General features: G+C 38.1%; 1 protein-coding gene across 4 annotated transcripts in view; it reads right to left on the bottom strand.

The window, feature by feature from the left end:
* Window positions 1-644: 644 nt before the first annotated feature.
* Window positions 645-26,700, bottom strand: part of LOC126251947 (gamma-aminobutyric acid receptor subunit beta-like) — a 315,792-nt gene continuing 289,736 nt past the window's right edge. Inside the window, exons 7-8 of one of the 4 annotated variants that reach the window (XM_049952708.1) lie at window positions 4,068-4,307; window positions 645-3,993 (exon numbers count right to left, since the gene is read on the bottom strand). In XM_049952708.1, coding sequence (XP_049808665.1) covers window positions 3,518-3,993; window positions 4,068-4,307 — 716 coding nt within the window. In that variant the 3' untranslated portion in view covers window positions 645-3,517. The remainder of the gene's footprint in view (window positions 3,994-4,067; window positions 4,308-26,700) is intronic. The other 3 variants (XM_049952710.1, XM_049952709.1, XM_049952711.1) reach the window with 3 other exon arrangements.

Genomic DNA, 26,700 nt, shown 5'->3' with positions numbered 1-26,700 from the left:
TGAGTTACATTGTCTTAAGTTATATACAAAGCTTCTAACTTTAATACTTGACTTATTGTTTTAAGCCTTTAATATAAATTATACCTCTTGATGAGTAGATTATGACAGCATTTTAAATTTTGAAATTTGGTGAAGAGTTATATTAAATACTGAAAATCAAATTTTTGTTCCCCTTTGAGCCTTTAGCTACACAATGTGCAACTGGGATTTGATGACTGTTTTGTAATAGAGATTTATAAGTCAGAGCCACAATCCCTTAGCCTCCTTGACCAATCTAGTTTAATGACATTATTGGTGCCATCATTGTTAGTGAAAGAATAAAACATTAATAAAAGACTTTTTCTTGGGAGACAAGCCCACATGTAGTGCAGTGATTTGTATGCTTTCAGTAGGTAACACAAATTCTCTCATGGGTAAAGATTTCTTTCTTTATATTTAGAGGAATCCATACTGAAGTCAAAATATTGAAATTTGTGAACTTCATTTAATAGTAAATGGACTTTTTGTAGTGCATATTTCAAAATATTTAATTTGCACAAATGGCAAGTGGCTGATGTTTTGTTTTCTTACAGAAGTATAGTTTATACCATCTTGGAGTAGGGGGTCTTGTGAGCACAAGACAGTACCAGAAATAAACAAGTATATCAGTAGACTGTTTAAACTTTATTCTTGTCTTTTGAACTTAACTAACAAACTCCGTTGTTGCCTAATAAACTTCAGGTAGTTGTTAGAATTTTTAACCACATTATCATTCACTTTATAATAAAACACCAACATGAATATTCACTTTCTCTGACATGAAAAATAAAAAAATATACAGTTTTATCTGAAGAAACAATACACATCAATTACAATAACTAACATTAGTTATCTGCCTGCAGTACTTTTAAAATCTCTCAAAGCCAGTGAATAAGAATGTGCAGATTAGCATACACAACATATCTCATTCATTCATTGCCTTAGCAACACACGTCTTTTGAAGCACCATATTTCCATAGATCATTTTGCATGAAAACATAAATCTATTTTCATAGTTTTTCTTCTGTTAATAGTTGCAACAATTATGTATTTTCACATATACTGCTAACCAGTAGCAATATAGTTACTTGTTGTAGTACATAACACTTCTTTTTTCATACAACATTGTTTTAGATATTTCTTAATAACAAACAGCAGCACTATGTAAAAATATGGAGGAAAATTTATGTAAAAATATGAAGTTTTTATGCATACTAGCATATAATGTGAATGTTTCAATGTTTGATACATGGAAGTGACTTGTATGTCCACTAGCAAGCAATATGAATTGAAATTCATAAACTCAAGAATGTTTCTTTTCATTTAACAGTGTTATATGGTACCACCACACTAAGTCTTACTTTGGACAAAGAAACATTTGTAATTTTGAGATTAGATGAGTGTAGTTGTAAATAAGTGAATCTATGAACAAAGATGTCAACAATACAATGACTATTTGTGTTTTATTAAAAAATACAAAAAAAAGCTGAAAAGATAAATGGAGATAATGGAAATATCTGTATGAACAAAAATAACTAATCTTCCAGGCTTGCATTTTATGTCTGTTCTTTGTATTTAATAGAAATGATTTTTGGTCTCTGTCAGCATAATCTTTTTGTGTGTGTTGTGAGTAGATTATTACCACTTATGAAAGGGGACATAACTGACGTTCACTGGTGCCTAAAAGCATTGCGACTATATAGATTAATGAGTGATGTGCTGGGTAGAGCAAGACTGGAAAAATGTTTAATGATGGATATGGCAGAAATATTTTTGAAAAATGTTTTCTGTGTAGGACTATTTGCATTATGCACACTACAGCGTAGCTTCACATTGACTGCCATGTAAGGGGGGTTCTTAAAATTAAAAATGCAATGTCAGAAAAGTTACTGAATCCTGGAATCAAATGAAACAGAGAAAGCAGGGAAGACACACCGAAAAAAAATTTAGCATAACTCAGCAGTGTCAACTCCCATTGAGGAAGTTTCAGGAAAAATGAAAATATGTTAGACCAGAAGTGTTTTATTGGAATACAAGGTTTCCATTAAATAACAGTACAATTTTCCAACAATATATTTGTTTCTGAAACTGGAATGCATAGCTTGGAAAGAATGTGAATGATTTTAACATTCTAATTGTGAGACATGAAGGGTGAGACTAGAGAATGCAAGACATGGTTAATCTGCTAAGAAGAAAAGATGTGTGAACAAAACATAAAGAACTAACTAACTGGGTGAAAGGCTTAAATAGCAGAAGATGTAAAGGCAAGAAAGCAGTAATTGCTTATGTGAAGAGACTAAGAAGAAAAGATGTGCAATCAAAACATAAAGAACTAACTGACTGGGTGAGAGGCTTTAATAGAAGGAGATGTAAAGGCAAGAAAGCAGTATTTGTTTAACAGTCATGTGAGGACCAACAGAAGATAAATGCATCTTGTATGCCTAATTGTTGTTGTTGTTGTTGTTGTTAGGTTAGGTTAGTGTTCTTTAACGTCCCGTCGACAACGAGGTCATTAGAGACGGAGCGCAAGCTCGGGTTAGGGAAGGATGGGGAAGGAAATCGGCCGTGCCCTTTCAAAGGAACCATCCCGGCATTCGCCTGAAACGATTTAGGGAAATCATGGAAAACCTAAATCAGGATGGCTGGAGATGGGATTGTTGTTGTTGTTGTTGTTGTTGTTGTTGGTGGTGGTGGTGGTGGTACATTACAATAACACTGGAACAAAAGGAGACAGGATCAATTTATATGCTACATTGCAACATGAGGTGGAAAGGGAAAGGGGTGGGTGAAGGGACAATCATGATGGTGGCAGTATTAATACTCAATGATACAATTTCTCAGGTAATTAGTGTGTAGTTTTTTGGGAAATGCCTGTCTACAGACTCTTTGTTATTAAATTTCTGAAAGTACTTTAAAAATCACTTAAGGTAAACTAATACTGATCTTGATGCATCAGTTTCATTTGTCACTTCGTTATGATAGAAAACAGCATTCTATTGCACCATCCTATTCCTGTTGCAGTAAGGCTGCATGATAAGAAAAGTAATTATTTCCGTCCAGGTGAAAGCAGCTCTACAGGTGGAACATGTCAAATTTGTATGGTAATGCCCTCCTTTGTGAAATAGTTTGCAGACTCAGAGCATAATGAAATTGCATTGATTTTAAATTTGTTCTGCAAGGAATATGTAAATCTGTATCGCAAATTATCATCACATTTTAGCAAATGCAGTACTTGGGCTATTTTTCACATTGACGGTCTCATTACAGTTTTAACAACATTGGGTATTGATGCCTTGTTTGAGAATGCCAAGTCTTCAAAACCATGACCTTTAAATGACAGAGAAATGCCACTTATTTACACCTTATTTGGTAATTAAAAAAGTCTTTAGTTCCTCACATTTGCTGCTGGCTTGTCCACTTCCACAGAAAATACACACACACACACACACACACACACACACACACACACACACACACACAAGTTTGCTTGCTACTGTTTTTAAGTCACTTTGGTTTTATCATTTTCACTTGGAAGAAAATAAAAGATCCAGTACACAGCATTAAACAGCATGAAAGAAACTGGAAAAATGATCCGTGAATATTTATCTATGATATTAACATCCTTAATTTTTGGCATGGAGGCCTTAATAGCTGATGCTCCTCGTTTTAGAGCATTGAACACTTTTGGCCGATGATTTGTATGTTGTATATGGCTCCTCGATCCTCGAAACCTCAGTCCACCAGTAGATCGAACTGGAAATGAATACCCTGGAGAACGATTCATACGGAAACTAGGAGGAAATCGAGAAGGATCCACAGGCTCTGTGGATGATGTAGAAAAGCGACTGTTGTGTCGGTTGCGTATGGATGGTATTGGAGACATCCGCACATCTTGAAGTTCAATTATTTCCTGATCGGGTGATGCACCTGTTGCAGAAGCAAAACCATCAGTTGTTGAAGTAATGGGCTTCATGCCTGTGAGAAAGGAAATTATATTTTTATTACGTTATTTACATGAACAAATTTGATATAGATAAATGTTCACAAACTTGGTATTGTCGTGCCTTGCGTTGTCTTCTTCTCCTCAGCCTCCTTGGTTTTCTTAGACTTCTTTTTGGCCCGTGCTCCCCAGTATGTATAATTAACAGCTGCATATTCAAGCAGGGCAGCAAAGACAAATACAAAGCACATAACTAAATATATGTCAATTGCTTTGACATAAGATATTCGAGGAAGAGAACTGCGGACACCTGTACTTATTGTTGTCATTGTCAGTACAGTTGTGATACCTAAAAATCAATGAAATAACATAATTAACTCTTTATGCAATTTGCATACCATATAATAACAAGAAAATTTGCAGGGACAGTAGTGCTGCTCATTTCTACACTGTGTGAATATTGTATTTTTATGGAATAGTTACTTTCTTAGCTTTATTATTGTCTCATGCTAGCACATGCTTCTTGTTTAGTTTTTTTTCATAACTGTGGTGCCAAATTGGAGTACCAATAGTGTGATGTATCAAAGGATTTTATTTTTTTTTCATGTTGTAGTAAGTCCCACAAATGCCATGGATGAAAACTATGTGAAGAAATTCATGTGGAACAAACAGGTTTGAAGCTGCATATAAAGTCATGATGTAATGTAAGTGTGACAAGAGTACTTACACAAGAACTTTGACTACTGTATATTGTTAAATACATGAATTGATTCAAACATGCATTGAGAAGATAGGAAAAAATCCAGTGTGACTTGTAAAATTATGTAAAATTTGCAACATTAATCAGTAATCGTTAAGGACATGAACTATTAAAACATTAAATTCAACATGAATAACTCCTAGCTGGGCTAACCTTTTTAGAGTTTGTTTTATACTGAACATGACAATTTTGTATATTCACATTTTAACTCTATAATCATACCAGAATATCATTCACATTGCATGGCACTGTGAAATGTGTTGCAGTTTCAATAAAAACTGTTTTTAATAGCTCTCAGAAAGATGTTGACCATGTTTTTAGACTTGATTATGCTTCTGTCAAATACTATGAAACTCTATACATGACTGCAACAGGGGAAAAAACTTAATAACAGGTACAGTGAGATGTACCCTCTGCTATACACTTTGCAGTGGTTTGCAGAGTATAGATGTTTATGTAGTTGTAGAAGGTGTACATAACAAACATACAACATAATATTTTTTTTCCTATTATATCTTATTATTTACATTCTTGAAAATTTTAGTAGCAGTATTGGAATCTCGTAACGTTTGATCGGAATTTCAACTCCTGTGTAGATCTTTATTTCTCTTCACATGAAAATTAAGTTTTACTCACAACTGTTTGACATGCAGTGGAAGTAAAAGAAATACATTGTTATGAAAAAGATAAATCACTACTCACCACATAGAGGACTAAATGACTTCTCTACTCTGCTCTACTCTACACTACTCTACTCATCTGGTGAGCAGCAAGCTATCCTTTTCATAAAAATGTATTCCTTTTACTTGTGCTATGTCTCTAACAGTTATGACTAAAATTTAATTTTCCCTGTGAGGGGAAATGAAGATCTACTCATGAGAAAGCGAAAAGTTATAAGCAAAAACTGTTCTGTTACCTGTGACATTGGAATACATGTACTCTATGGCATTGGCTCATTACTTAGCTTGCATTTATCAGGAATCTCTAGTCCAGTGCGAAGTCTCAAGTGACTGGAAAGAAGTGCAGGTGACTTCTATGCATAAGAAGGGCAATGGAACAGACCCGCAAAATTACAGACCAATATCCCTAACATCGGTTTGCTGCAGAAACCTGGGATATATCCTCATTTTGAATATAATAATTTTCTTGAGACCAAAAGCTTATGTCCTTGAATCAGCATAGTTTTAGAATGCATCACTCGTGTGAAGCTCAGCTTTCCTTTTTCTCATATTGTATACTGCGAACTATGGATGATGGTCAACAGGCAGATTCCATATTTCTAGATTTCCGGAAAGTGTTTGACATGGTGCCCCACTGCAGGCTAATAAAGAAAGTACAAGTTTATGGAATAGGCTCACAGATATGTGAGTGGCTTGAAGGCTTCTTAAGTTATAGAAGCCGGTACGTTGTCCTCAATGGCAAGTGTTCAGCAGATGGAAGAGTATTGTCAGGAGTGCCCCAGGGAAGTGTGACAGAACTGCTAATATTCTCTACATACATACATGATTTGTTGGACAGGTTGGGCAGCAATCTGTCGATACAAGATGACCTGGACAACATTTCTAGTTGGTGTGATGAATAGCAAACAAACCTGTAATGTTCGGATACAGCATTAGTAGTGTCCAGTTTGACACAGTCACATCATTTAAATATCTGGGCATAACACTGAAAAGCAATATGAAATGGAATGAGCATGTGAGGACTGTGGTGGAAAAGGCAGTGTATTTTATTGTACTGTATTCTTTTTTATTTATTGGTCCTGTTGTCTACAAAGCAGCTTATGCATAAGACATTGGACAAGTCAAGTTATAAGTATACAGCTGTAAGTCATTTCTAGGCATTCGTATTGAAGGTTACAATAATACACTTTATACATAAGTATTTATATAACTCACTTCATAAATTTAAATGACTTTCAATGGAGTAAAATCAGTGACGCTGTAGAAATGAATTTAGAGATTTTCCAAAGGTGCTGACCTCAGTAATGGCTTTTATGCTTTCAGGAAGTTTGTTATAAAGCTTAATTTCCATGTGGAAAGTACGTTTTTGGCACAGAGCTGTGCTGATTTGGGTTATATGTGAGTTTCTGATTTGTATGGTAAAGTGATCACGTATATAAAAGGGTTTTTTTTCAGTCTGCAGTCCTTACCTGTTACAGTTATTTCAAAGAATAAAAGGGTTTCCATAATGTATATACATGGTAATAGAGGATTACCAGATTTCTTAAACGGAGGTTTCCAAGAGTCAGTAGGCTTGCACCCAGAAAATATTCTAATGGCCCTTTTTTTTAGTTTAAAATTGCTACAGCTGTTTTAGAGTTTCCCCAGAAAGTGACCCCATATCTAAGTCGAGAATGAAAGTAGGCATGATATGCATTCATTATTGTTTTCTTACTACAGAACGATTTTAGTTAGCAAAGAAGGTAACATGTTTTGCTCAGTTCTGCATTGAGATATTCAATTTGCTCATTCCATTTTGTGTTGCTTAACAGCCAAAGCCCTAAGAACTTGGCTTCAGTACTGTTAACAATTAGTTTGTCATTGATAGAGACCTTTGAGATAAACATGTCCTTGTTAGGAACATTGTGGAATTTTAGTAGAATGGCTATTTACTGTTTATTGTAAGCTGATAATTCTGAGCCCAGCTGGTAAGTTGTTTTGTGACCATGTTAACTCACTGCTGTAACTGTTCATTGCTGTCTCCGTTTAGTAGAACTGTGGTGTCATCTGCAAATATGATTGTTTTATGTGCATCAGCATTTAAGTTTAGATCATTTACGTACAGAAGGAACAGAAGGGGTCCCATTACTAATCCTTGGAGTGCACCACATTTAATTTGTTTATAGTCGGATAAGTGTTCGGATACAAAATTGTTAAGGCTTTCATGGCCACTTGTTTACAAACTGCCTGTTGGCTTCTGTCTCAGGTTCTTCAGCTGATGTTGATCTGATGATTTTTCTGACATTTTGCCAGCATAAATGGCTGGCATTATCAAAGTTTCACCCTCCATTGCAGCTGCAGACTATATGTATCTGGCATGCCAACATCTGAGGGCTTCTCCACAGTCATTTACGGTATGGTTCTCTTGCTATTTGCAATGGTCGTTCACTGCAGCACAGGAAGCCAAGCTCCATTTGCCTTGAGGTTTTCCTCTTTCTTGTTGAAGCTATTCTCACAACTGTTCATTTCTACAGCTTCTCTGAACAAGTTGGTGTGATAGTTCTTCTCTACAGCCAGAACTTCCATGTTGCCGAATTTTACTATGTGGTCGGTCTCACACAGCGAGTGCTCTGCCACAGCCGATTTCTCCAGCTGTCCCAACCTGCAATGTCATTTATGTTCAGTAATCCTGGTGTTCATCGATTGTCCAGTCATTCCAACAAACTTTTCCATGTGTGCATGGTATGCAGTATATTCCTGGCATTGCAAGTGGGTCCCTTTTCTCCTTTGCCAATCTGAGATCCTCTTTGATTTTCTTTGTCGGTTTGTTAATAGTCTTTACACCATTTTTGTGCAATATACGGCCGATTCTGTCCATCACTCTGGGAATGTATGGCAGGAAGGCCATATCCGACACTTCTTTTTCTGATTTCTCACTTTGCTGAGTGTTTGGCTCTGTTATACTTCTAATATCACAGGTACTCCACAAGTGTTATTAGAAATATAACAGAAGCAAACACTCGGCGAAGTGAGAAATCAGAAAAAGAAATGTTGGGTATGACCTTTCTGCCATACATTCCCAGAGTGATGGACAGAATTGGCTGTATATTGCAGATTTATCCGTATATTGCACAAACATCGCATAAAGACTATTTACAAACTGACTAAGAAAATCAAAGAGTGTCTCAGATTGGCAAAGGAGAAAAGGGACCCACTTGCAATGCAGGAATATACCGCATACCATGCACAGGCACAGAAGTTTATGTTGGAATGACTGTACGATCAATCAACACCATAATTACAGAACATAAATGACATTCCAGGTTGGGTCAGATGGAGAAATCGACTGTGGCAGAGCACTCACTGTGAGAGACCGACCACATAGTAAAATTGTAAAATTTTCCGACATGGAAGTTCTGGTTGTAGAGAAGAACTATCACACCTGCTTGTTCAGAGAAGCTGTAGAAATACAAAACCATTAGAACAACTGCAAAAAGAAAGAGGAAAGCCCCAAGGTAAATGGATTCTGGCTTCGTGTCCTGCAGCGAACGACCATTGCAGGTAGAAAGAGAATCGTATTCGAAATGACTGCGGATAAGCCCTCGGACGTTGGTGCTCCAGATACATATAGTCTGCAGCCATGGGCTTGGCTCCAATCCACCACCAGCAATGGAGGGTGAAACTTTGACAATGATGGCCTCTCATGCCGGCAAAATGTGAGAAAAATCATCAGACGAATGTCGGCCCAAGAACCCAAGGCAGAAGCCAACAGACAGTTTTTAGTTTGATATTTGTGCGCTTGATGCACACTTTCTGCTTACGATTAGCCAGAAAGAAACTGATCTAGTTGTTGGACAGACCTTGAATACCATATCTTTCAAGCTTTGATAGCAGAATTTCTTATGATCCACCATGTTGAAAGCTTTTGACAAGTTAGTAAATACTCCTATTGATTTCTTTTTTTGTCCATCAGGTTTAGGATGGAATTGATGCACTCACAAACAACAGTTGTCGTTGAACTCTTATTTCTGTATCCATATTGTTCATTATGTAGGATGTTTTATTTGTTCATAAATTTCATAAGTTTGTCATACATAACTTTTTCTAATACTTTTGAGATGCAGGAGGCAACTGTGATGGGTCTGTAGTTATTTACATTATCTTTCTCACCTTTTTTTATATACTGAAAAAACTTTTGACATTTTCAGTACATCAGAGAAAGTGCCTGCCTGAAGTGAGCAGCCACATAAGTGTGTGAGTATTTCAATTAGGTTTGTTGCACTCTTCTTTAATACTGTTAGAGGTACATCATCAATGCCCACAGAAGGCAAATGGTCAACTTTGGTTTATTGGGAGAATTCTAGGAAAGTGTGGTTCATCTGTAAAGGAGACTGCATACTATATGCTAGTGTGACCCATTACTGATTACTGTTTGAGTGTTTTGCATCCATTCCAGGTTAGATTAAAGCAAGACATTGAAGCAATTCAGAGGCAAGCTGCTAGATTTGGTACTGGGAGGATCGAATAACACACAAGTATTACAGGGATGCTTCAGGAACTCAAATGGGAATCCCTTGAGGGAAGGCGACATTCTTTTCAAGGAACCCTATTGAGAAAATTTAGAGTACCAGCATTTGCATCTGATTGCAGAATGATTCTGTTTCCTCCAACATACATTGTGTGTAAGGACCATGAAGATAAGATATGAGAAATAGCGTTCATGCAGATGCATATAGACAGTTGTTTCTCCCTCATTCTATTCGTGAGTGTATGATCAATCACCCTCCTCTAACATTACCCTTTTTTTAAATAGAGATAAGCAATACCACGTATACTATTGGTTCTTGCATAGGTTTAAATTATCTCAGCTGTTTCATTAAAAGAATTCATATGATTTTGTATATAATGTACTATATTTCAGGCTAAAATGTATAAAAAAGGAAATTAATGTGTTACAATTGATATGAACTAACAGTTAAAATTATTTTTTTTTTCTAAAAATATTTGAAATTACGAAATTTATGGTATACTTGAAATTTATATTATTAATTGTACAATATAACTCTAATAATTAAACTTATTTCTAGATTTATTGATAAAATGACGATATAATTTGTTGAAGATTCTTCTTTGGTAAAGAAAGTTTGTAAACTCTTCTGCTTTGTAAGCTCTTTGGAATAAGGAAGTAGATGTTTTTTAAGTTTATCACCAACTATGTAATTATTGTTTTTTTTTTATGTGGAAAATGTAAATTGGTGTGATGTTGAAAGATGTGACAAAGAATAAAATTCAAGAATAATATAGGCAAATCTTCATCAGTTATTTAGTCATCAAGAACCTACAAAATCCAAATTTCTGCAGCAAGTGTTAGAGCCATCAACAACAACAATATCAACAACGAGATAATGAAGATAAGTAAAAAGTTATTTTTTGGTATATCTTATGCCTCTTGAAGCTTTCAAAATTTGTGCAAAGACAGAGAATTTTGATAGTTATGTGTGGGAGGGCAAGATTATCCTCGTTTTGCTTTTGTTGATGTTCATCTTATATCCTCCTTTCAAGACACTGTACATTCCGTTCAACTGCTCTTCCAAGTCCTTTGCTGTCTCTGACAGAATTACAATGTCATCGGCGAACCTCAAAGTTTTTACTTCTTCTCCATGAATTTTAATACCTACTTCGAATTTTTCTTTTGTTTCCTTTACTGCTTGCTCAATATACAGATTGAATAACATTGGGGAGAGGCTACAACCCTGTCTCACTCCCTTCCCAACCACTGCTTCCCTTATATGTCCCTCGACTCTTATAACTGCCATCTGGTTTCTGTACAAATTGTAAATAGCCTTTTGCTCCCTGTATTTTACCCCTGCCACCTTCAGAAGTTGAAAGAGAGTATTCCAGTTAACGTTATCAAAAGCTTTCTCTAAGTCTACAAATGCCTTTTCTTAATCTTTCTTCTAAGATAAGTCGTAAGGTTAGTATTGCCTCACGTGTTCCAACATTTCTACGGAATCCAAACTGATCTTCCCCGAGGTCCGCTTCTACCAGTTTTTCCATTCGTCTGTAAAGAATTCGTGTTAGTATTTTGCAGCTGTGACTTATTAAACTGATAGTTCGGTAATTTTCACATCTGTCAAAACCTGCTTTCTTTGGGATTGGAATTATTATATTCTTCTTGAAGTCTGTGGGTATTTCGCCTGTCTCATACATCTTGCTCACCAGATGGTAGAGTTTAGTCATGACTGGCTCTCCCAAGGCCATCAGTAGTTCTAATGGAATGTTGTCTACTCCCGGGGCCTTGTTTCGACTCAGGTCTTTCAGTGCTCTGTCAAACTCTTCACGCAGTATCTTATCTCCCATTTCATCTTCATCTACATCCTCTTCCATTTCCATAATATTGTCCTCAAGTACATCGCCCTTGTATAGACCCTCTATATACTCCCTCCACCCTTCTGCCTTCCCTTCTTTGCTTAGAACTGGGTTGCCATTTGAGCTCTTGATATTCATACAAGTGGTTCTCTTCTCTCCAAAGGTCTCTTTAATTTTCCTGTAGGCAGTATCTATCTTACCCCTAGTGAGACAAGCCTCTACATCCTTACATTTGTCCTCTAGCCATCCCTGCTTAGCCATTTTGCACTTCCTGTCGATCTCATTTTTGAGACGTTTGTATTCCTTTTTGCCTGCTTCATTTACTGCATTTTTATATTTTTCTCCTTTCATCAATTAAATTCAATATTTCTTCTGTTACCCAAGGATTTCTATTAGCCCTCGTCTTTTTACCTACTTGATCCTCTGCTGCCTTCACTACTTCATCCCTCAGAGCTACCCATTCTTCTTCTACTGTATTTCTTTCCACCATTCCTGTCAATTGTTCCCTTATGCTCTCCCTGAAACTCTCTACAACCTCTGGTTCTTTCAGTTTATCCAGGTCCCATCTCCTTAAATTCCCACCTTTTTGCAGTTTCTTCAGTTTCAATCTGCAGTTCATAACCAATAGATTGTGGTCAGAATCCACATCTGGCCCTGGAAATGTCTTACAATTTAAAACCTGGTTCCTAAATCTCTGTCTTACCATTATATAATCTATCTGATACCTTTTAGTATCTCCAGGATTCTTCCAGGTATACAACCTTCTTTTATGATTCTTGAACCAAGTGTTAGCTATGATTAAGTTATGCTCTGTGCAAAATTCTACAAGGCGGCTTCCTCTTTCATTTCTTCCCCCCAATCCATATTCACCTACTATGTTTCCTTCTCTCACTTTTCCTACTGACGAATTCCAGTCACCCATGACTATTAAATTTTCGTCTCCCTTCACTACCTGAATAATTTCTTTTATCTCGTCATACATTTCATCTATTTCTTCATCGTCTGCAGAGCTAGTTGGCATATAAACTTGTACTACTGTAGTAGGCATGGGCTTTGTGTCTATCTTGGCCACAATAATGCGTTCACTATGCTGTTTGTAGTAGCTAACCCGCACTCCTATTTTTTTTTATTCATTATTAAACCTACTCCTGCATTACCCCTACTTGGTTTTGTATTTATAACCCTGTAATCACCTGACCAAAAGTCTTGTTCCTCCTGCCACCGAACTTCACTAATTCCCACTATATCTAACTTTAACCTATCCATTTCCCTTTTTAAATTTTCTAACCTACCTGCCCGATTAAGGGATCTGACATTCCACGCTCCAATCCGTAGAATGCCAGTTTTCTTTCTCCTGATAACGACGTCCTCTTGAGTAGTCCCCGCCCGGAAATCCGAATGGGGGACTATTTTACCTCCGGAATATTTTACCCAAGAGGACGCCATCATTATTTAATCATACAGTAAAGCTGCATGTCCTCGGGAAAAATCACGGCTGTAGTTTCCCCTTGCTTTCAGCCGTTCGCAGCACCAGCACAGCAAGGCCGTTTTGGTTAATGTTACAAGGCCAGATCAGTCAATCATCCAGACTGTTGCCTGCAACTACTGAAAAGGCTGCTGCCCCTATTCAGGAACCACACGTTTGTCTGGCCTCTCAACAGATAACCCTCCGTTGTGGTTGCACCTACGGTACGGCCATCTGTATCGCTGAGGCACGCAAGCCTCCTCACCAACGGCAAGGTCCATGGTTCTTGGGGGAAGAGGTGATAGTATGGATGGAAAACAAAAATGAAAAAAAAACCTAGTAAACACGGGCTCTAAAATATATACCTTAAGAGCTATGTGGACTTGTTCAATAGAGGAAATGTGTTTCACAATAGCAAAGGTTAACAAGTGCTCATAGCTCCCCCAGTATGAATTTCAGAGCCCACATTCTTTGTACATTTCTTTCCTTATTTTGGTTCATACTACCATGTTTAGAAGCTGCCTATCCTACAGTATTGGCAACAACATTACCAATACATGTATTCCACTATCAGAGGTATCAGAACAGTTTTTTGACGTGTTTGTTTCTGGTACAATAATGTTTCTGGTACAGGGGCCATTACCTCAGATTGATACATTTATCTTTCTCCATTATCCTAGAAAGTTTATAACACAGAATCACCTTGTTTCTACATACATTACAGGTGCTGGCACCTATAACACTGATGCTCTGTAGCATGACTGGATGACATTTCCTATTCAAAATATTATATACTCACTCCCCTCTACAAGTCCTAAAGGGAATTTCAAACACTCAGTACTAGAAAACAAAATGAACCCTGATAACTGTCTACTATGCTTTGTTCCATAGCCACATTTTGTAAGGATTAAAGCTATGGAGTCATTCGGCAGGCTGCAAGGATATGCTGCTACAGGAACACCGCAGACCATTTTTCAGAATATTGGGAATAATGACTGTTTATAGCCACTATGTATTATAATGCCTCATCCACATAAGGGAAAACCTAGACACTTACAGCAAGAGGCATAACATCCATAACCATAATACCCACAGCAAAGAAGACATAAATCTACCAACCTGCCGACTGTCCAAAACAAGAGAGACTTTTCTGGTGATCGCTGTGAGGATGTTCAACAAACTACCTGTTGAACTGCAATGCAGACCCTACCACTGGACAACTTCAAGAAACAAATTGCTGAAGGCCTAAAACAATGCCCACTATTCTCGGTCCAAGAATTCTTTGAGTGTGAAGAAAGCGAATGGACAGAGTGAACATGACATTGGCTATATACATTACCTGTATTAAGTTTAGATGTTATTCTGCAATTCATTATTTTTTAAATCACTTGATTGTAACTTTGACACAGTCTGTCCAGCCAAGGCTGGTGAATGACGAAGACTGGTAATAAATGGTAGTGCACATTCCACTGCAGAGTGAAAAATGTGTTTTGAAAATGTAATTGGCTATCAAGTAATATGTGATATGTGGTTCCTGAAGAGGGACAGCAGTCTTTTTACTTGTTGCAGGGGCAACAGTCTGGGTGATTGAGTGACATGACCTTATGACATTAGTCGATATGGCTTTACAATGCTGGTACTGTGATTGGCTGAAAGCAAGGGGAAACCACAGCTGTTATATTTCCTGAGGCCACACACCTCTATTGTATGGTTGAATGATGATTGTATCCTCTTGGGTAAAATGTTATGGAGGTAAAATTGTTCCTCATTCAGTGTTCTGGCCAGGGACTACTCAGAAGGATGTCTTCATCAGGAGAAACAAAACTGGTATTCTATGGATTGGAGTGTGAAATGTTAGTTCTTTTACCATGTAGATAAGCTAGAGAGAGCATGAAATAAGAAACACTGTATAACAGGAAGCATTCTGGGTAAAACGGATGAATGCAGGAAATGGAAAAATAAAAGTCTGAAGAAGGCAGAAGACAGTATATAAAACTTAACAAGGTGCTGAGAAAAGTTAACTGACCAAGCTATAAAGGATTGGATGAGGAAACAGTTTGAAGAAATAGAATAACTGGAAAAGAAAAAAAAAGAAACTTGGAAGAAATATACAGAACAATGTAATCCCTGACAAGAAAAAAAGTAATGAAAATAAGAAAACAAGTAGTGTTAAATTAAGATGGAAAGAAGACATCACGTATAGATGAAAAGTTGAAAGTTTGAATGGATTACATGGAAGACTTGCACAGTGCACATGCAGATAACATCATACTGGTTTTGGAAGACGAACAGGGAAAGGAAGAGAGAATGAAGAAGACTGAAATCCTAAGATGGAGAAGTGGGAATCAGAGAAAGCAATTCAGGGGTTCCAGGAAAAGAAAGCATTGGGCTACTATAGAGCACCATCTGAGGCACTGAAAGTCTTAGACCTGACAAATTCATGGATGGAGCAATACATACAATAAGGGAAAGGCAACCACTTGCCTATACTCGATTATTGAAAGCAGTTGCCTGAGAAGATAAAGGTGGGGAGGGGCTACAGAAGGATGCAAGGAGGGAAAGAGTCAGGTCTTTGGACAGATGACTTCAGAGCCACACAATAATGCAAAAAGAATATAGACCAGACGGAACAACAAATGAAATGTAGGAAGAAGGAGAGGGGGGAACTGAAAGGGGTGGGGGGAAGAGAGAGAGAGAGAGAGAGAGTGGGGGGAGGGGGGTGTTGAATGCCCATATGGGGGAGGGGGAAGTCAAGAGGAAAAGCGATGGGAGAAAGAAGACAGTGCATGATCTGGATGGAGAAGGAGTGGCATTGGCAGAAGAGAATAGGGAAAAGACAAGGTGAGGCAGTGGAAACAAGTTGGCAGAGGTTTAGGCCATGGGGATTGCAAGAATGCAGACTGAGTTGAAGAAACAATTCCCATCTGCATAGTTCAGAGAGGAATTTCCTCCTGTACCCCCTCCCCACCTCCATCAACTCAGAAACTGCTTTCAGTAACTGAGTACCAATAATCAGGAGATTATGCATTTGGGTATCTGTGTGGTTGTGTGTGTATGAATGTGTGTACTACTACTAGAAAAAGAAATAGTACTTGACAGCTAGTGTGAATACTGTTTTCTGTTATGTGTTTGTATGCTACATGCATTGATCACACAAGGAAATTATGACACAGGAATTTTGTCTCAAGACCTTCATAAGACTATTCTAGTACCTTTGCCTAACAACTGCAATGCAAAAGAACTGCAAGAAAGGGCAAGGCGTATGGAATGAAAATAAATATAGAGACGACAAAAGCGATGAGAATAAGCAAGAAGAAGCTCCATTTAACATATTCTTAGACAAAAAATATAGAACAAGTAAAAACTTTTCTCTATGTGGTAAGTATATGATATGGAATGGAAGATGAACGGACAAAATAAGAAGGAGGATATCTATAAGAAAGAGAAAATTTACAAAGATGAAGCAGTTACTAACATCTGGAATAATTCCAATGACACTGAGGAAAAAAGGTTCTAGAAAGTTTTGAAATGTTGCTGTGGAGAAGAATGCTTAAGATGAAATGGACAGACAGATGTAGAATGAAGAAGTAATGAAGAAAATAGGGGTAGAAAGCAGATTATTGAGTGTGATCAGAAAAAGAAAAAGATCTTGGCTTGGACATGTACTGCATAGGAATTATCTGCAACAAAGAATTATAGAGGGAAAAGTGAAGGGATAAAAGGAAGACTTAGAAAGATAATTGGAACGATGGATGATTTTGGAAGGGGACAAACATACAAATAGATGAAGGAGGATGCTCAGAGCAGAACACAGTGGAAAACCTTCAGTTGAAACCTGTCATAAGACAGATGTACTAATGAAGAAGGCTATTGAATTTAAAGAGGGAACTGTACAGGCTGAAGTGAGATATTGTGGAAAATAATGAAGTGTGGTGGCAGGAGGAACAGGACTTTTGGTCAGATGAATACAGAGGTATAAATACAAAAAAGCAAATGCGGTTAATGCTGGAAATAGGTCTAAGAAAGTGGATAGGCTTCTATGAAAAGCATAGTGAACACAAAAAAGCCAAATAAACGTGAAGCCAACACTCACCACAACAGATGGCAACTAGCAGTGCAGCCTGTCAAGAAGTTTAATAATGTATGATGAAGTAAAAGAAATTATTCAGATAGTTAAGGGAGATGAAAATTTAACTGTGATGGTGGACTGCAATTTGATAGTAGAAAAAGGAAGAGGAGGAATAGACAATGAGAGAACACAGATCAGGGGAAAGGAATGAAAGAAGAAGCCACCTGTTTGAATTTTGCAGAGAGCATAACATAATCATTGCTAACACATGGTTCAAAAAGCATGAAAGGTTATATATGTGGAAGAGACCAGGGGACTTGGGAGGATGTCAGGCTGATTACATAATGATGAGACAGAGAATTTGAACCAGATTTAGACTGCAAAATATTTCCAGGGGCAAAGGTAAGCTCTGATCCTAATTTATTGGTTATGAACTGCAGATCAACCTGAATAGTTTGCAACAAGGTAGGAAATTGAAGAGATGGGACTCAGACAAATTGAAATAACCAGGCATAGCTGAAAGTTTCAGAAATAGCAGTAGGCAACGCTTGACTGGATCAGGGGAAAGGAATACAGCAGAAGATGATTGGGAGCATTGAAACATGAAGTAGTGAAGACAAAAGAGGATAGAATAGGCAAAACTAAGAAGCCCAGTAAAAATTACTGAATAATTTACAAGATATTGAATTCACACTGAAGTGACAAAAGTCATGGGATACCTTGCAATATCAAGTCTGACCTCCTTTTATCTGGCTAATGCAGCAATTTGACATGGCATGGACTCAACAATTTGTTGGATGTCCCCTGCAGATATATTGAGCCATGCTGCCTCTATAGCCACCCATAATTGTGTTGCCAGTGCAGTTTTTTTGTGCACAAACTGATCTCTTGCGCATGTGCCATAAATATTCTATGGGATTCATCTTAGTTGATCTGGATGGACAAATCATTCACTTTAATTATCCAGAATGTTCTGTAAACCAACTGTGAAGAATTGTGGCTTGGTGATACATTTGAGAACATGAAGTATATGAATGGCTGCAAATGGTTTCCATGTAGCCAAAAAAACTGTTTACAGCCAATGATTGGTTCAACTGGGCCAGAGGACCCAGTCTATTCCATGTAACCACAACCCACACCATTATGGTACCACCACTAGCTTGCACAGTGACTTTTTGAAAACTTGGGTCCATGGCTTCATGTAGTCTGCACCACTCTCAAACTGTACCATCACCTCTTACCAGCTGCAATCAGGACTTATCTGACCAGGCCATGGTTTTCCAGTCATCTAGGGTCCAACCAATATGGTCATGAGGCCAGGAGAGGTGCTGCAGGCAATGTTGTGCTGCTAGCAAAGGCACTCATGTTGGTCATCTGCTGCCATAGCCCATTAAAGCCAAATTTTGCCACACTGTCCTAACAGATACATTCATTGTGCATCTCATATGGATTTCTGTAGTTATTTCATGCAGTTTTTCTTGACTTTTAACACTCACAGTGCTACACGAATGCCCTGCTTTTGGCTATTAAGTGAAGACCATTGTCCACTGTGTCGTCCATGGTGAGAGGTAATGCCTGGAATGTGGTATTCTTGGCACACTCTTCGCACTGTGGATCTCAGAATATTGAATTCCTTAATGCTTTCTGAAACTGAATGTCCCATGTGTCTAGTTCCAACTGCCATTCTGCAGTCAAAGTCCATTAAATCTCATTGTATGGCCACAATCACATCAAAAACCTGATATTACCACCATTTTTATATGTGCATATTACTATCCCATGATTTTTGTCATGTCAGTGTAATTGATGAAAGGAGGAAATATAAAAATGCAGCAAAGAGGTAGAAATTATATATGTCTAATAAATATATATGTCTAATAGATGAGAGTGACAGCAAGTGCAAAATGCCAAAGCACAAATGGCTGGACAAAAAATGCAAGGATGTAGAAGATGTACAGCTAGGAGAAAGATAGATGCTGTGTGTAGGAAAATCAAAGAAAACTTTGGAGAAAAGAGAAGCAGCTTTGTGAAAATTGGAAGCATTGATTGGAAACCAGTAATAAGCAAAGAACGAGCTGTACAGAAGCACTGTGAAGGGAGATGAACTTGAAGAGGAGGAGGAGGAGGAGAGAAGAAGAAGGTGATGGTGATGGGTGATTGGGTGATGGTGACGGTGATTTGGGAAAAATGATACTGTAAGAAGAATTTCACACAGCATCAAAACACCTAAGTTACAAAAGGCCTTTGGAGTCGATATTTCCTCAGAATTATTCAGTTCTGTGGTAGAGAAAGCCATGAAAAAACTAGCCCATCTGGTGTGTAGGATATACGAGACAGACTCAAACTTAAGAAAGAACATAATAATTCCAATTACAAAGAACACAGTAGCTCACAGTAGTGAATACTACCATATTTTCAGTGTAATGACTCATGGTTGCAAAATAGCATCCTTGGGGATGATAAATTTGGCTTCTGTAGAAACGTAGGAATGCGAGATACAATATTAAACCTATGACTTATCTGAGAAATTTGGATGATGAAAGGCAGATGCATGTTTATAGCAATTGTGTATATAAATTTAAAGAAAGCTTTTGATAATACTGACTGGAACAGAAACTTTGAAAATTTGGAGTTAGAGGTGATAAAATGCAAGGAGTGAAAGGTTACCTACAATTCATACAGGAACCAAACTGCATTTACAAGAATGAAAGGGCATGAAAGGCAAGGTTTAGTTGAGAAGAGAGTGAGACAAGGTTGTAGCCCACACCCAATGTTATTCAATTTGTACACAGAGTAAGCAATAAATGAAACCAAGGAATAATTAGGAAAGGGAATTAAAGTTCAGGGAGAAGAAATAAAAAAATTTTGAAGTTTGTTGATGACAGAGAAGGCAAAGGACTCGAAAGAGCAGCAGAACAGAATGGACATTGTCTTGAAAAGAGATTATAAGATGAACTTCAACTAATGTAATACAAGGCTAATGTGATGTCACAAAATTATTCCAAATGATGGTGAAGAAATTAGATTAGAAAGAGAGACATTAAAGTAGTAGATGAGTTCTCTGTTTGGGCAGCAAAAAAACTCACAATGGGCAAAGTAGAGAAAATACAAAGTGCCAACTGGCTATAGCACAAAAACATTTTTGAAAACGAGGAATTTGTTCACATTTATGCTGATCGTATACTCATGCAAAGGGTAAACATTTTTAGCAAAAATCTGAAGAAGTCGTTGATTGGTTTACTTCATATTTTTATATGATACTCTAATGAATATTCAAACAGACATAAGGTGTATAGATTAAAACTGTGTGCCGGACTGAGACTCGAACTCGGGACCTTTGCCTTTCGCGGGCAAGTGCTCTACCTTTCTTTCAGGAGTGCTAGTTCTGCAAGGTTCGCAGGAGAGCTTCTGTAAAGTTTTGAAGGACGGAGACAAGATGAGGTACTGGCAGAAGTAAAGCTGTGAGGACGTGGCGTGAGTCGTGCTTGGGTAGCTCAGTTGGTAGAGCACTTGCCCGCGAAAGGCAAAGGTCCCGAGTTCGAGTCTCGGTCTCGCACACAGTTTTAATCTGCCAGGAAGTTTCATATCAGTGCACACTCTGCTGCAGAGTGAAAATCTCATTCTATAAGCTGTATATTTTTTTCTAATCAACAAAGTTCAGGTTTTCTGTTAAAACAGACAGTGAAAAAGAAGATGCTGTACTGTGCTGTGAAAATGTGTGCTTCATTTTCTTTCTTGGAGCCAGTCGTAACTGTGACAGCAGGGTATTTAAACCATTAGATAATATCTCCCATACATAAACTGATCCATTAGGACCACTGCCCACTGTGAGGTTGTATGCTGCTTGGTGGCACTGACGGCACAGAACATGATAAGAGCATCTTGGCAAAGCTGGTTGGCTGTTTGCATGCTACTGTCATGAGCATCTGTGGAAAGTGGTTGAAGAATGCTGAAACCATGAGTAGGCGACAAGAAGCTGCACATCCATACCTCATCACAGAACATAGTGATCAGAGGCCTTCTAACTCTCTAAAGCAGGATAGACAGCAATATGAGACAGATCTGATGACAGAGTACAGAGCTGGTGCAGGTACAAGTGTTTTAGAGACTTTTCAGTGGACAGTGTTGAATGTGGTGTTCTGCAGCACAGGACCCCTACAGGTTCTCATGTTGACCCAACAACATCATCAATTATAATTAGAGTGGGCACAGGATCATCAAGATTGGACTACAGATCAAGGGAATCATAACCTGGTCAGATGAATCCCATTATATTGTTAAACCATGTCGATGGTCATATACAGATATGCTGTCATCCGTGCAAATGACTACTCGAAACATGCAGTGCCAGTGGGAGAGGCCTGTGGGAGCAGTATTATGTTATGAGGGACATTCACCTGGGCTTCCATGGGGACTGCGTAAGTAATTGAAGACACCATGACATCTGTGGACTATGTGCACATTATTAGGGACCACCTGTAACCCCTTAAGCTTGATGTCCTCCCCAACAGTGGTGACATCTTCCCGCAGGATAACTGTCTCTGTCACAAGGCCAGAATCATGCTGCATTGGTTGAGGAGCATGACAGTGAACTCACATTGATGTCTTGGCCATCAAATTTGGCTTATCTGAATCCAATGAAACCCAAATGGGAGGCTATTGGGCACCAGCTCCGTGCCCATAAACCATCCGCCTGTAAATTATGGGAATTATGTGACCTGTGCATAGGCATCTGGTGCCACAAACCTCTGGAAACTTATCAAGTACTTATTGAATCCATGGCATACAGAATGACTGCTGAATTGCATTACAAAGGTGGACCAGCAAGCTTATAAGTAGGAGGTCATAATGTGTTGTATCATCAGCCTATTGTTTCTCCAAATATCTAATTTTAAACAAAGATTTATTGTATAACAATGTGCTGCCTTAAATAAAATTATCGGAATGGCCAATCACCAATACCAGGGCTGATGCATGGAACACAGAGACATTTAAGAGGAAGCAGCATTCACATTAGCTTTTAAGTTCTTGCTCTTTTTCTAACAAAAGTACACACTTTCACACACACAGACATCAAAACAGGCACTCCCATGGCCACAGCAGATCTTATTATTAATACTTGGTTACTGAAAGCAGGCAGAGACTTACCATACAGGATGAAAAGGAAAGATGGATTGTTGGGGACTTGTTGGATGCCATCCCCAACAATCAGTCTTTTCTTCTCATCCTGTACGGTAAGTCCCCCTGACGCGCAGTTCTGGGTCAATTTCCTGAAATGTACCCATTTTCCTCGACCTCTCCAGTCCCTTTTCCTTCACCTTCTTCCTTCCCCTCAACCCTTCTGCCTGAAGAAGGGGCCACTGGCTCCAAAAGCTTGCCAATTACAACCATCATTACCTTACAAATTTGAAATACTTTCAGAAAATCTGACAGAAGCAGTTACTCAAATAAATTTTCTTGTAAGAATAGGCAATAGAACTGATCCTACAATTTCCGGTGAAAAACAAAAGTCAGGATTAGTTTCTACATAGGAGGCAAGAGGGGATACTTGCCCCCTTCTGGAATCTAGGTGCAGGAGTTTTATACATAACAGAATGCTCACAAATTCCTAGCAATGATTCTCTGTGACTTAACTAACCTGCACATTTAACTTTTCTGAGTTCAGTGGGAAATATAGTGAATTTAGCAATCACCTTTTATGTTGGATTTGTTTGCTTGTCGAATTGTTCTTTGGAAATTATGATGATTCCTTAGTGTGGCACCAGTTTCCACACTGTTCTACAGTCAAGATGTACACAAAACCCTGCAGAACAGCACATATACAGTGTCCACAATATTTTTTCTGTTGCTTTCTCATAGAGCCCTTACTGAACTGATAAAGGATTGATCAAACACACTGATGTGTGGATTCCCAGAACAACATGAACATGAACATGGCCTGGGCCTGTCATTTATCCCTGATTCCTTCAAGTATGCTCTTACTCATGCTGCATAACAGGATCATGACAGTATTTAACCATTTGTTTGTGCACAAATAAGACCCTTGATGTTTGCTAATTCTACATTCAGTTTTATATGTGGAAGATTCTGAAGAACATAGCCATATAGGCATGTACAACTACACCTAATATATGGGACCAATTCGTTGTTGTTGTGGTCTTCAGTCCTGAGACTGGTTTGATGCAGCTCTCCATGCTACTCTATCCTGTGCAAGCTTCTTCATCTCCCAGTACCTACTGCAACCTACATCCTTCTGAATCTACTTAGTGTATTGATCTCTTGGTCGCCCTCTACGATTTTTACCCTCCACGCTGCCCTCCAATGCTAAATTTGTGATCCCTTGATGCCTCAGAACATGTCCTACCAACCGGTCCCTTCTTCTAGTCAAGTTGTGCCACAAACTTCTCTTCTCCCCAATCCTATTCAATACCTCCTCATTAGTTACGTGATCTACCCACCTTATCTTCAGCATTCTTCTGTAGCACCACATTTCGAAAGCTTCTATTCTCTTCTTGTCCAAACTGGTTATCGTCCATGTTTCACTTCCATACATGGCTACACTCCATACAAATACTTTCAGAAACGACTTCCTCACACTTAAATCTATACTAGATGTTAACAAATTTCTCTTCTTCAGAAACGATTTCCTTGCCATTGCCAGTCTACATTTTATATCCTCTCTACTTCGACCATCATCAGTTATTTTACTCCCTAAATAGCAAAACTCCTTTACTACTTTAAGTGTCTCATTTCCTAATCTAATCCCCTCAGCATCACCCGATTTAATTTGACTACATTCCATTATCCTCGTTTTGCTTTTGTTGATGTTCATCTTATATCCTCCTTTCAAGACATTGTCCATTCCATTCAACTGCTCTTCCAAGTCCTTTGCTGTCTCTGACAGAATTACAACGTCATCGGCGAACCTCAAAGTTTTTACTTCTTCTCCATGAATTTTAATACCTACTCCGAATTTTTCTTTTGTTTCCTTTACTGCTTGCTCAATATACAGATTGAATAACATCGGGGAGAGGCTACAACCCTGTCTCACTCCCTTCCCAACCACTGCTTCCCTTATATGTCCCTCGACTCTTATAACTGCCATCTGGTTTCTGTACAAATTGTAAATAGCCTTTCGCTCCTTGTATTTTACCCCTGCCACCTTCAGAATTTGAAAGAGAGTATTCCAGTTAACGTTGTCAAAAGCTTTCTCTAAGTCTACAAATGCTAGAAATGTAGGTTTGCCTTTTCTTAATCTTTCTTCTAAGATAAGTCGTAAGGTTAGTATTGCCTCACGTGTTCCAACATTTCTACGGAATCCAAACTGATCTTCCCCGAGGTCCACTTCTACCAGTTTTTCCATTCGTCTGTATAGAAATCGTGTTAGTATTTTGCAGCTGTGACTTATTAAACTGATAGTTCGGTAATTTTCACATCTGTCAAAACCTGCTTTCTTTGGGATTGGAATTATTATATTCTTCTTGAAGTCTGTGGGTATTTCGCCTGTCTCATACATCTTGCTCACCAGATGGTAGAGTTTTGTCATGACTCGCTCTCCCAAGGCCATCAGTAGTTCTAATGGAATGTTGTCTACTCCCGGGGCCTTGTTTCGACTCAGGTCTTTCAGTGCTCTGTCAAACCAATTCATGCATCAAAAAACTATTTTCTGCACTAGAAGAGGGGGAAAACGGCGTGAAACTTCCAGGTAGGAAACATGTCCTGCCCAAGCATTGTGATCTCCTCAACCCTAAGGGATGGTATCCAACATTACATTTAGTCACGAGCTACAAATTTTACATTCGAGTTCGCATGGCAGCACAGTAATGTCACAAAATGGAGACACAAGGACTTCCTTGTTTCTATTTTAAGCTGTTAAAAATCGATTCTATGAGCCAATTTAAGGGTAGTTTTGAGAGATTTCCCAAGCTCAGCTAGTCATATAGTGCCCCTGGGCTACATTTTAACCAGCCCAAAAAAATAATTTTCAGAGCTCATTTGTTTCACTTTTCTTTATACCACTCAACATCAAGAAAAGTAGAAAATGTGAAAGCAGTTCAGTAAGACCATTAATTATCAGGTATAAATTTTTATAAATGAACTTTAGATTATGTATGTTATGAGGCAACTAAACCACAATTCACAATTCAGCACCAAAGTTGAATAACTCTTGTTTAAAGTTTATTCTCTATTTCTCCTCTTTGAGGTGTATTAATGTACAGTAGCATTTTTGTTTGGTTATTTTTGTTGATATCCAATAGGGTTTTCTGAACTGTTCTGATTTTTTTCTATTTAAGGTTTGTGAATTTTCAGCTTCAACCTAGCATTATTGGAATATGAACACTTTTGTGAATAGTTCTAACTTTGTTTTATAACTCATTAGATACTCTGGATTTAATCACATGAGTATGTAATTTTAGATCATTGACTCAGTCTGCAAGATATGGGACATCCTTCAGAAAAGGGGAATTGGAAGGCTGACTATGAGAAGAATAAAGAAAATGTATCAAGAAAATGTGAGTTGTTTAAAAACAGGAGGTCAGAAGACATAGAGGTTTGAATAGAAAAATAAACTGAAACAAGAGAGTGCACTATTCCCTTTACATTTCATCACTCTTATGGAAGAGATGATGACAGGGGTGTAGCATGAATAGGAGATGAAAATATAAAAGTAGAGGTGTTCCAGAGATTTATTGGTTTGGGGAAATTGAGAAATGCAAGAGAGGCTAAATGTATGGGACAAAGTAGTGGGATGGTATGAAGTGAAATTTAATGCAAAGAAATGTGAAATCTGAAATGATTGTGTCAATGAGGAATAAGAGGGGAGTAGAAATGGAAGCAAGTATCAGAGGGCAGGCACTAAAGAAAGTGGAAAGTTTCAAGTACTTGAGGGTTATAATAGAAGACAGAGGGAAGAATGAGAAAGGGTATGTAAGCCCATGGTTTCCTGCAGAGTGTAAGAAGACTGGTTTGGAGCAAGGAAGTAGTGCCAAAATCAAGCAAATGTTATAGCAAGCATATTATGCTCCAATACTCATGTATTCACCAGAAATATGGATAATGAACAAAAGGCAGATGAGCAGGATACAAGCTTGTGAAATGAAATTTTAAAGAAGCAGAATGGGGCTAACCAGAGTGGGTAAAGTAAGGAATAAGATGGAGAAAAAAAAAAAAACAATGGATGAGAGGCCCATGCAAGAGACCACAGAGAAGACAGACTGGTATGGGCATGTTACATGAATGAGAGTTGGCACGAAACTGAGGCAGGCCCATGAAGTGACAGCAGGAGGTAAGAGGTTCAGAAGAAGACTGAGAGACAGATGGATTGTTGGAGTGAAGGAATGTGTAATGAAGAGAGGAGAAGACTGGAACATAGTGGACAGAGAATCATGGTGGGATGATAGGGAAAGATGGAGAGGTTGA

This window comes from Schistocerca nitens, chromosome 4, assembly GCF_023898315.1.
Source record: "Schistocerca nitens isolate TAMUIC-IGC-003100 chromosome 4, iqSchNite1.1, whole genome shotgun sequence".
In the NCBI taxonomy this organism is placed as follows: Eukaryota; Metazoa; Arthropoda; class Insecta; order Orthoptera; family Acrididae; genus Schistocerca; species Schistocerca nitens.
This window is presented reverse-complemented; position numbering and strand designations above follow the sequence as displayed.